The sequence below is a fragment of the Seriola aureovittata genome, chromosome 22 (assembly GCF_021018895.1).
Source record: "Seriola aureovittata isolate HTS-2021-v1 ecotype China chromosome 22, ASM2101889v1, whole genome shotgun sequence".
NCBI classification, from domain to species: Eukaryota; Metazoa; Chordata; class Actinopteri; order Carangiformes; family Carangidae; genus Seriola; species Seriola aureovittata.
Genome location: NC_079385.1, coordinates 17,433,236 through 17,444,269, shown reverse-complemented (window position 1 = coordinate 17,444,269; position 11,034 = coordinate 17,433,236). Strand labels below are relative to the sequence as shown.

Genomic DNA, 11,034 nt, shown 5'->3' with positions numbered 1-11,034 from the left:
TTTGAAAATAATGATAATAATACATTTAAAAATCCTCAAATGAACACACAAAAGGCTTAGTAGGAAGGGGAATAATTCAATAGGGCCCCAACAAAAGCCTGGAAGGAAAAAAAAAGACCCCATATAAGTTAATCAAATGGACTGCAGAATCAGGTGGTGTTCTCTGGTGAGTCCTGTTTTTAACCTAGGTGTGTTAACATTTTGGCAAACTGGCACCATTAAAAAGTAGCTGATCTAACTATTAGCAGCTCCTGTTTGCAGTGTACACATGGATGCTCAGACAACTATCACTGATTTACTCTGATACTGAAGAAACCTTAAAATTGTTATGATTCTCAGGCAAGTTTTGAACCACCTTTTTCAATAATTTCTGAACAGTTTTATCGACGTTTATTATGGATGGACATCATAAATAATAAGTCATGGCTCTGAGAAAGAGTGTGGTTTTTGAATCAGATTCACCTCATGTACTTGTATCCACATATAAGTCCCTCACACCAAAGAAAGAAGGAATAAGCTACGGGGCTGCAGCCAGCAGGGGGCACTGAATACAAACAAATCAAGAGTGTGAAGTCCTCTCCTCATTTATTTTTAATTCAATTCTTTGCCCTTTGTAGTAAAAGTGCATTTTCATTTGCCACATTAATTTATCAGTTTCTCTAATTTTGGAAACTGATTATGCACACTCACAGATCCCTGCTTTATTTAGATATAACTTTTCAAAGCTGTACAAAGAAGTATAAAGTTTAATGAATAAAGAGCAATTTCTCTCAAGGAAGTCAATCTGGAAGTTAATATTAAATCCAATCCATAGTCTTGTTTTCTTCCACTGTATCTATAGTATCATTTAGAACCAGTAAGTATTTTTATTGGTCCCTGAGTCATGCAGCGTAGTGACTCTGTAAATCGTGGACTGCGCCATGAAGTGTTGAGCCATAAATATAAGTGTTTGCTCAGTGCCAAACAAATCTCTCGGTGAAATGGGTCAAACGGCAAAAAGGGCAAAGGTTAAATATCCTACAGTTCCTGAACCTATCCCAGTGAAACTCCGATGTAGGTGTGTGGTGTGAGCGCATTAGATAACTTTCCAGTGTGTCACTATCATCACCTCACACCTGTATGAAACCACACACACACACACACACACACACACACACACACACACACACACACACACACACACACACACACACACACACACACACACACACACACACACACACACACACAACACACACCCTCCTGACGCTGTGGGCGGAGTCTCTTCGTGACTTAAAACTGGTGCGTAAGGTGCCTGTCATTACGCACACGGAGCTCAGCAGGAGCGCACGAGAGGAGCGCGAAACCACTGGACTCTTTAAGAAAGATTCTTCCTTAATTCACAGATTGAAGTTGATGCTTCCTCTGTGAAGGAAACGAGACTGGTCCGCTGTTGATGTTACGATGATCGATCTGTGGAGTTGTTGGGTAAGTCGCATTTAAATATTAATATATTAAACAGTAATAAGTTGTGTATTCTAGCGTGCACTGCGAATATACTGTATTATTTATTACATCATAATAAAAATATCTGTGTCAGTATATTACATTCATGAAAAATTTAGAAAAATGTATCTCTGATCAATATAAATCAACAATTTGAAAATGGAACAGTTCATAGTTTTCTTTATTTTAATTTCCCAGAGTTATCAACAAGATTCAGTCAATCTAAGTCACTTTTTCCTTCTCATATTGTTTCATTTTGATATTTTTTAGAGCCTAGAAGAGGTAAAACTATCCAATATTTGACAAGAAGAAAGCAAAAACAGATGTATTTTTTGCTATTTTGAATGTCATTGTGTCTGTACACTTGTACAGAAAACAATGAATGTGGGAGAAATTCGAGGTAGAATAACTTTCTTTGCTGCTGCTGCTGCCTTTTAGAACAATAGAATGAGGTTTTTATCTTTTATCCTCACCTTTAGGTTTAATTCATGACCCAGCAGATTTATAAAGATGTTATGTGTTGGTCCAAGCTTGTGAACAAAGTTGCCTTGGCTGCAGACATTATGTTATCATAAGCTGAATGAATGGTATTATTCATATATTCAGTGTTGTTCTTGGCGTCTCAGTTTTCTTTCTGGCGCCTTTTTGTTTTCTGAAGTCTTTATCAGAGCAACATTACACAGGAATGTGTTCAGCGGTTTCGGCTCCTGGAGCCTGTTGTGCAGCTCTACCTGTTCAAGGTTAACTGGTCCATCAGGTGTCTCTGTGATGTGATGCTGGGTTGTAAACTTAAGTAACTGAGTACATTTAGTCATTCTGAGGTGTTTTTACTTACTTTTATGCTACTTTATACTTGTATTCCTCTAGATTTCTGAGGGAAACAATTTACTTTTTACTCCACTGCTCTTATCTGACAGATACAGTTATAGATTGTGCATAAAAACACTAATAAACAAATAAAATACAGTAAATTGTTAAACATTAAACCAGTGCTCCTGATATTTTTGGCTTGCATTTCCACCAAAGAGACATTTCCCCATGAAAACTTTTCACATAGTTCCAATTAAATTATTGCTTGATAATATTTTTGTTCCTATTAATCATTTCAATTTAATTCTGATACTTTAAATACATTTAAATGATAACAATTTTTAACTGAAGTAGGATTTTTAAAGCAGGACTTCTACTTGTGTAGGAGTTTTTTTACATTCTTGTATCAGTTTCCTTTGACCTTGAGTAACCTCTCCCTGAGGTCAGTTGAATGTCACCTGTTTGACGCCTGGTCCATCCTCTGCGTCTCCAGACTCTACAGAAGATTCGATGATTCTTCGGAGCGAGACCAGATGAGACCTGCGAGCACTGGACCCTTCCTGAGATGTGCAGCTGACCTCTGACCCTCGCACCATGGACGTCCGTCTGCAGGCCAACCCTCAGCTCCACTACGCAGTCAACGGGGGGGCCGGCCGAAACCCCAGGTTTGGTGTAAGTATCTGAAAACAAAATCGAGGTTAATCAGGACCAGATTGAGGATGAACACACTTGAGATCTGCTTTGCCAATGAATTGACACAACTGTTATATAAACTACAGCCTGCAGCTATATATGTTGCATTCACGTCATATGGGATTCAACCTACCAAGCCATTTGTTTTGCAAAAAAACACTCTTAATATGTGAATGTGAATGTTACAAATAAAGTTACAGATAAAGTAAAATTCATAACATTTCAGCGTCTAACAACAGACTTTGCCATCACTTCTGTACTTTTATCGGAGCTTGCAGAAAACTTGGATGAAGTCTTGGATGTTGACATTTATGATATTTACAGGTGGGGAAACTGATAATTACGATAACTTTGATATGACGTGAACGTGGCATTAGCCTAGCTTAGCATAAAGACGGGACGCAGGGCTGTTTCTTGGACACTTTCTGACAAATAATCTGGCGTAAAACCACAATGTGTTTCTTCTACACTTTGTGTATTTACACACAACACATATTTTCGACACAGCTGCCAGATTTGAGAGCGTTATCAATCCTTTCATCTAACTCTTGGCAAGCAAGCAAAGCAATTAGCCCGTCTATACTATTCCTATAAGTCCCACCTAAATAATTATCGTCTACAATAAAGTAGATCTATTGGCTGTTGCCGGGACAACTGCTGCCGTATAGGGGACACAGGTTTGTATAGAGTCGTCTTAAACACAGTAAACACACTCAGCGTATCAGATGAACAACTGATTACACAAATCTCTGCGTTGTGTTTACACAATGCACCCAGTCACCACAGACGCTGAGAAATTACACCTGCTTAATCCCTTCGCATGCCTCGGGGATGACATTCATTATCAACGCATAACACGGCCAAACCGGTCGAGCTGCAGTTTTCTAGGTCCTGAGCTGCTTCACGACAATGTGCACCATTCAGTCCAGCTGAAACCGGAACATGTTTATCTCCTGTGGTTTCAGTTGGGTGTTGCTGCAGGTGTTTTTTGTGTGTCTGTCTGTATGTGTAAAGCAAAACAAGGCTCTCGGTAACCTTGTTGTGGCGCCAACACTGATGTCAGCAACAAACTCTGTTTGCCCTGTCAACCACGAGCTGAAGGTCATCACCTTGAAAACAGCTCAAATAAGCGGCTTCCTTCAGGCTGGTGGTTGTGTAATTGTAGTAAAACATGGCCTGGGATCAAAACAACCTGTGAGATGTTCTATTCATCGTTGTACAAGTTCTGTTTATACACTTCAAGGAAAAACAGTAATTCCACTTCCGCTTGTAAATTTCCTTCCTAGTTCTGAATAGTTTGTTCAGTTTGGTCACTAGTGATTAAGTTATAAGGAACAGATTTGGGAATGCTCTTATTTGCTTTCTTTGTAAGAGTTAGATAAGATGATTGTCATATCTGTAGCAGCAGCTGGTTAGCTTAGCTTAGCATAAAGACTGGAAACAGAGGGAAACATGAAGCTTGGTTCTGCCCAAATGTAACAAAATCCCCCTAACAGCTATGTGTTTTTAATTAACACATTATATCTCTTTACAAAAACCAAAGCAAGAAGCTGGAGTCAGGATGTGGTTAGCTTAGCTTAGCATTAAGACTGGAAGCATAGGGAAACAGCTAATCACCCATCAACACCTCTGGCGCTCAGTGATTAACAGGCTGTATATTGTCTGTTTAATCTGTTCGCAAACAGGGATGGCAAAACTACATTTTGTGGTTTTATGAGAAGGTAAGACTTATATCAACTGCAAATAGGTAGGAAAGAAACGGTTTTGGTTTTAGTCTTTGTGCGCGATGGCTCCAAACGTGGCAACCTCACAGCAACAAGAAGACTTTGGGACAGTCACTGTGCCCAGACTCTTTGCCAAGAAATAGTTCCAGCGCATAACTCCTCCTAAAACCACGAACAGTGTTTTCACATTTCTGTTTGTTTACATATTAAACAAATGTTATTTTTTAATTTTCTAAAGGGAATGCATTGATAAAAAGTAGAAGAGAGAAAGGTGTCTGTAGAGTTCTACCTATGTACTCCTGCCTGCAGGGAATGAGTATGCCAACAGCTAAATTAATTTGTTTGTTTACCATTTAAGCGTCACTTAAAGTGAAATATCAAAGGTATTAAAACTAGATTTTGACAGAATGTACCTCTACAAGGTTTTGTACAATTACCAGTTTTGTTGTAATGTTGTAAAAGGAGCATGAAAACAGATTTTACTGCACATACTTTACTCGTTATGTAGTAGGTTTTCGTTGAAAAGGCTCCAGTCCTTCCTTTACAGCGGCTTATTTTTAGGTCCACGACACATTGTCACAGGGGGTTACCTATTCCCTACAGCCATGTGCTTTAGTTTAAATAGGTGGACTCGATCTTTATCAGGACTGAAAAAAAAAGACCACAAAGGGAAGCAGCAAAATCAGTAGTCACAGTGTGTTGTTACTGGATAGCCAATTGTGTTGTTTCTCAGTGGCAGCACTGTGTGAAGCAGGACAGGTAGCTGTGGAGGTGAAACACAGATGGGGAGAGGCAAGGAGGGAGGGGCAGCAGAAGAGAGGGGCATTTGAGCTAAATATAGGGTGGGAGAGAGGTTTGGAGGGTTGGGATGCAGGAACAAACAGGCCTGTGTTCACTCTGTACACACGGCTACTGTATGAGAAAGTCATAGTGGATGGTTTGCACCGTGGTGACGAGAAAGGTTGAAGACGAGTCTGGTGCTTCTTTACTAAAAATTAAAATCGGAAAGTAGAAGAGCAGCTTGAAATAATGATACTGAAGAAGTGGAGTCACAAGTTTTAACTGGTTAATACCAGATTCAAACTTTTACGACATGCTCAACAATTTTCTCGATGAAGATATTCGCACATCTAAATGTTTAAGGCACGTAGCCTGCACTGGTTTGCATCTCGCTCTGTGTGCATTGTCAAAATTAGAAAAAAAGGACATCACACCATATAAATAATATTTTCTGTGCTTTGGCCGTGACAGGAAGACGATGCTCTGAAGTTTCTGAGCCAAGAGGAACAGGAGTGCATCCAGTTCTTCGAGGACACCATCGACTCTTTGGAGGAGGGTCTGAGCGAGGACGACCAGAGGTCCGGGCAGATGAAGCCTGCCGCAAGCAGCAGCGGTCCTGTCGAAGAGATGGACAGATGCCTAACCTCGAGCCCCAAACCTGCGGTCACTGTGTCTTCCCTCGTGGCCAGACCTCTCAGTCCCAAAGACCAGGATATTATAGACCTGGTCCGCCCAGAGCCGGACTTGGTGATGACGAAAGAGCCAATCTTTAATCCCACCACTCCAGGTAGAGTACTGCAGTTGGTTATTGTATGAATCAAGGTACCCGACACAATAAAGAATACTTTATTTATTTATTGGCCTATAGTTACTTCAATATATTAAATCTAAAAATACTGGAATTAGCCTGTGAAATCGTTACCATGGTATGTTTGGAGGTTGCTAAAAACCCCCAAAAAGAGCCAAAAGTCAAGTCATTATCAGATTTTCACCTTGCAATTTGTTCCTCCCAGATTTTCAGAGTATGTTGCCGACCCCTGAAAGCCACTTCGAGATAAAGCCGTGGCGTGATTCGATGGACAGCTTGCCTTCAGAGTACAACCCTCCCTTACCAAGTGGCAGCTTTGGGCCGACAGACAGCCACTCCTCCTACCACCCTCCAGGCTGTATTCCCACTCCGGTCCTGATTGCCCAGAAGATAGCTGAGAACCAGGCAGGTGGAACCTCCACCTTGCTTCCCTCCTCACTCCTCCACCGCCGCAGCCTCGACAATGAAAACCCACCGAGCTACAGCGCAGATCCTCCCGTGAAACAGGGTCCTCCTACCTCTGCTAAGCCGCCCCGCTTCCCTGCTAACATCAGCATGATACTCGGCAGCAAGGAGCACCAGAACCAGTCTCTGGCTAATGTGAACATCCACGAGAGACGGGCACAAATGCTGGCAAACCTCACAGGGACACCCCACCCTCTGCTGCAGGAAGATCCTCAGCAGGCTGCGGAGCAGAAGGCTCGAAATATTCCCACTCGCAGCATTTCCTTCAGGGACCCAACACCTGACAAATCCAGGATGGAGGCCTTGTCTAAGTTGGGCCTAAACAGGAACCGAGCCATGTCTGGGTGTCCGTCGCTCCTTCCTAACAGCACCATGCTGGATCCTCTTGCGGGTGCAGAAACCAGTGCCAAACCTCTTGAAGCCAGTGTTCCCCCAACAACAGATACCAGCACCAAAATGCCAGAAGCCAATGTTACAACATCACCTCTGAGCCAGAGTCACAGCGACAAAAAAGCAGAGATTCTGCTGACAAATTCCCTCAGGAGCCAGGAACACAGAAACCCCCAGCCGAGCCCCTCACCTCCAGCAGTGACACAAAGCAGTTACAACCCACCTCCTTTGGAAAACAAGGCATCTGTCCCCCCTCCACCTGAACTCACCTTGCTGGAATTTAACAGCTACGGAGGGAAATCTCTCGTGGTCAACCCCTCTCTTTCCTCCAGGAGCGAACCTGAAACCCATCCAACCAGCCATGAATCCAAAATCCTCCCACCTGCACTGGGTAACCCCAGCGAGTTCAACACCTACGGGGGAAAGACCAAAGTTATGACCCCTGTTTCCGTAACCGTGAAGAGGAACGACCTTCCTGACATCCTCAGCTCCCATATCAACAAGAGTCAAACCTTGCCCGCCAAATCAGAGCCGCTGCCCATTGAACTTAACAGTTATGGAGGAAAGAGCCGAACCATCAACCCTTCCGTCGGGTTAAATCGCCCTTCAGAAAGCTCAGCAAAGAGTTTCAAAGCTCCAGTGCCGACCCCGGCCCCAAGACCTCCTCGTCACTCCTACCATGGCGCCATTACTCCCCCGAAAGCAGCACAACGAGCCTTGTCCCCTGATCATAAGCGGAAGTCTGCCTCCATGTTTCGTCCCCAGGGCATCACCGTGCAGTTTTCTGGACGGGGGGCGACGAACGAATCGCGCAGGGAGGCGCTGAAGAAACTGGGGCTGCTGAAAGACTCTTGAAAAACTTTGTCGAACCTGAATCTCTGGTGCGTACCTGCTGGTGTGGGTGGTATTCTGGAAGTTTCTCCATGTGTATCTGAGCTCGAGGCGTGGTTGGAGAGAGGCATACTTTTACAGAGGAATGAAGCCGGATCCTGTGATAGACCTGCACAGCCAGTTCTCAATTCCTGGCCATAAAGAAAAACTGACAAACAAGTATGGCACTGTGCAGCTGCTGCACACTCAACACTGTTTTGACGACAAAAGTCTTAACAGATAAAACTGCAAACTGCTTCCTTTTGCCTCTGACCCAAGACATCATATGCCTCTTTTGGGACAATCTGATGCTGTAAAGAGAAACATCACAAAAGAGGCTGATAGTGAACAGCTAGATTTATTTTAAAACTGGGCCCCACTTCTGAAAATCATCTTATTGTCAACAGACCCAACGAAAAGACCTGAAACCGACAACGTGTTAGTGTGAGGCATTCAGCTCCAAGCCACGAATGAACCAATTATACTGAGGATGTAAATCCTAAAAAGCACAACTCAAAAAATTCCTTATTCATTTCCTTAAAGAACTGGGGACTTTAGTTTTTAAAGAACCGTCACTCTGACTGGAGGAAATAGTGCATATGTTGGGGACTATTTTCAGCGGTGGATTAATACACATGTGATACTATAGAGAGTTTTTCCAGGAGCAGGATTGAGTCAAAATAAAGTACAATGGGACTTTGCCTTAAGATGCTCTTTGGAAAGGGGCCCATAATATAAGTTTTATATAATATTTCCATGTCAACAATAAGGCTGGATCCTCAGTTGGGCAAAGCTGGCATTTGTTTTTTTGAGGACTTATGTTGTTTCAAAATGTAGTTTTAATACCATTATTACATCAGATTTTAATTGAATTTGTTCTTAATCAAAGTCACAAAAACTAACTGACACCCTGCAAACTTGGGGCATGTTTGTAGTCCATAATAGGATTGTTAATGGGAGCTCTGGGGAATGTATGGCATATATATGATCAGGGAAACCGGGGGGGGGGGGGGGGGGGCAGAGAGCTCAGTTTAGCCGCAGGGTTAGCAGGTTATTCAGGCTGCAAATTGTATTTTACGTCGTTAAAAATTAGAGAAGAAAAAAAAGAAAATTGAAAACAACAAACCCTCACCACTTACTGAGAAAACACCTCCTGACCATTGTTTCTATATTTCTATATTTATATTTCTATAAAAGTATATCTCTTGTTTTACGGTGTCACCTCCCCTCTCATAAGTGAAATTATTTTTCATACCCAGGCTGTGAAGTGTTTATCACCTCTGTTACATGGGAACCTTCTTCTCTGTTTTCACTGGTTTTTGGGCATTTTTAGTCAGCAGGGAGTGTGGGTCATTTTTTTTTCTGCTTTCTGGGGCGAGAACAAAGTTGAAAGCACTTTTCTCAAGAGGAATTTTATTACGTCTGACATATTGTGACAGTTATAAAGAGGCTTGTGTTGGCGTCCCGGACTAATGATGGTGCAGGAGTCGGGGGGGGGGGGGGGGGGGGGGTAAAGCCGAGTTGAGCTGGAGGATATTTTTACTCCGCGGACAAAACCTCCCACGCCAAACCACAGACTGTGGAATGGGTTTGCGGGCAGGGCTTTTATTTTTTCTTTACTACGCGGAGGGAGATGTTTAAAACTGCTCTTTAGGGATGGGCGGGCACATGGCATTGTACAAAACACAAGCACTAAAACCACAGAGTCTAGAAATACATCCTGGGTCACTCATGTGTTTTCATTCCTGTCAAGCTGTTGTCAATATCTTTGCCGTTTCTGACATTTGCAAGTGTGTTATTTAACTGTCTGTCTGTGTGTGTGTGTGTGTGTGTGTTAAATCCGGACTCCGGCCTCTGTAGTTCACCTACAGTAACTTTTGAAGTATATTTTGTTTCACACAGGGACGAACTCCTGTGTGAATTTTTTATTTTTGTGAATTTGTTTACAGACTCCGGTTCTCTGTAGTTTCAGCTACAGTCATTTTTGAAGTATCTAATGGTGCATACACACAGTGTGCGACTACAGGTTGTATAACACACCCCACTGTGTCTGCAGACTAGACAGATCTGCACAGACTGGGATAAAAAAAGAAAAGAAAAGAAAAGAAAAGTGCATCCATGTGTGGGGAAGCGGGACGATCAGTGTCCGTGTGGACGTCGCTGCTATGGGACAAACAGCCTGGTCGACTTTCTGACTTTTGAAATGTCCACATTATATATTGTATATACTCTGCATAATGTATGTAATGTTGAATTTTTGTCAGTCATTAAAAACAGAATAATCAAAACTTCTCTCCTGCTTGTTTTTCTTTCATTAACTGTGGAACGTGAAGAGTGAACAGGTGCTGTTCAATGATTGGCCACAACTGGGGAATATTTCACCTGAGTGGAGCCTCAGAGGACGTTCGAAGGTGATGAGGCTCTTAAAAGGGGCAGTAAAGTACATCTGGACCTGTATCTATTGCTGCTGCCAGTAAAATGTTGGACTTGAGTGGAAGATAAAAGTTAAAAACTTAAGATTTTTACTGCGACTCACAAACTTTAGAAGAATAAAAACTGTTTATCAAACTTCTGTCTTCTTCTTCTGACTTAAAAATGTCGATAACACAGTTGATAATGATAATAATAATGATAATTACACATTTGCTGAAGCAGTGTAATTAACAGTAGAGTATCTTCAGTATGTGAAGCATGTTACACAATTCTTCTAACATTAATTTGATTTACAATCACTGTCTGAGCATCTTCATCGTCTGCACTCGTCAGTGTGAAACTAAAGTCTCATTATCAAGATGTTTTCATTTTTATCTCCAATTTTGACTTCAAATTTTAAATTTGGGGAAATAGAATCGTAACATGTTTTTAATGAAGTTTGGTTTTTCTTTTACCTTCCCCCGTGTTTCACATTGGACTCGTTGTGTGTTGAACATCAGCAGCACAGAGGCAAACTGTCTGCACTGTAGACTGTTACGTAACACTTCAACACAGAGGGTTCTTTACTGAGGAGAG

At 42.1% G+C, this 11,034-nt stretch overlaps 1 protein-coding gene across 1 annotated transcript; it reads left to right on the top strand.

The window, feature by feature from the left end:
* Window positions 1-1,316: 1,316 nt before the first annotated feature.
* Window positions 1,317-10,328, top strand: LOC130163260 (proline and serine-rich protein 2). Its single transcript, XM_056367289.1, has 4 exons — window positions 1,317-1,467; window positions 2,789-2,967; window positions 5,964-6,279; window positions 6,506-10,328. Exons 2-4 carry the CDS (start codon window positions 2,890-2,892, stop codon window positions 8,008-8,010), a joined length of 1,899 nt encoding a protein of 632 aa, XP_056223264.1. The 5' UTR covers window positions 1,317-1,467; window positions 2,789-2,889; the 3' UTR covers window positions 8,011-10,328.
* The last annotated feature ends 706 nt before the right edge of the window (window positions 10,329-11,034 follow it).

Bases quoted from the DNA above. Each gene is read 5' to 3' on its own strand.
- LOC130163260 (XM_056367289.1), top strand. From the start codon at position 2,890: ATGGACGTCCGTCTGCAGGCCAACCCTCAGCTCCACTACGCAGTCAAC. The intron at 2,968-5,963 runs GTAAGTATCTGA...TGGCCGTGACAG, and splicing joins GCCGAAACCCCAGGTTTGGT to GAAGACGATGCTCTGAAGTT. The intron at 6,280-6,505 runs GTAGAGTACTGC...TGTTCCTCCCAG, and splicing joins CTTTAATCCCACCACTCCAG to ATTTTCAGAGTATGTTGCCG.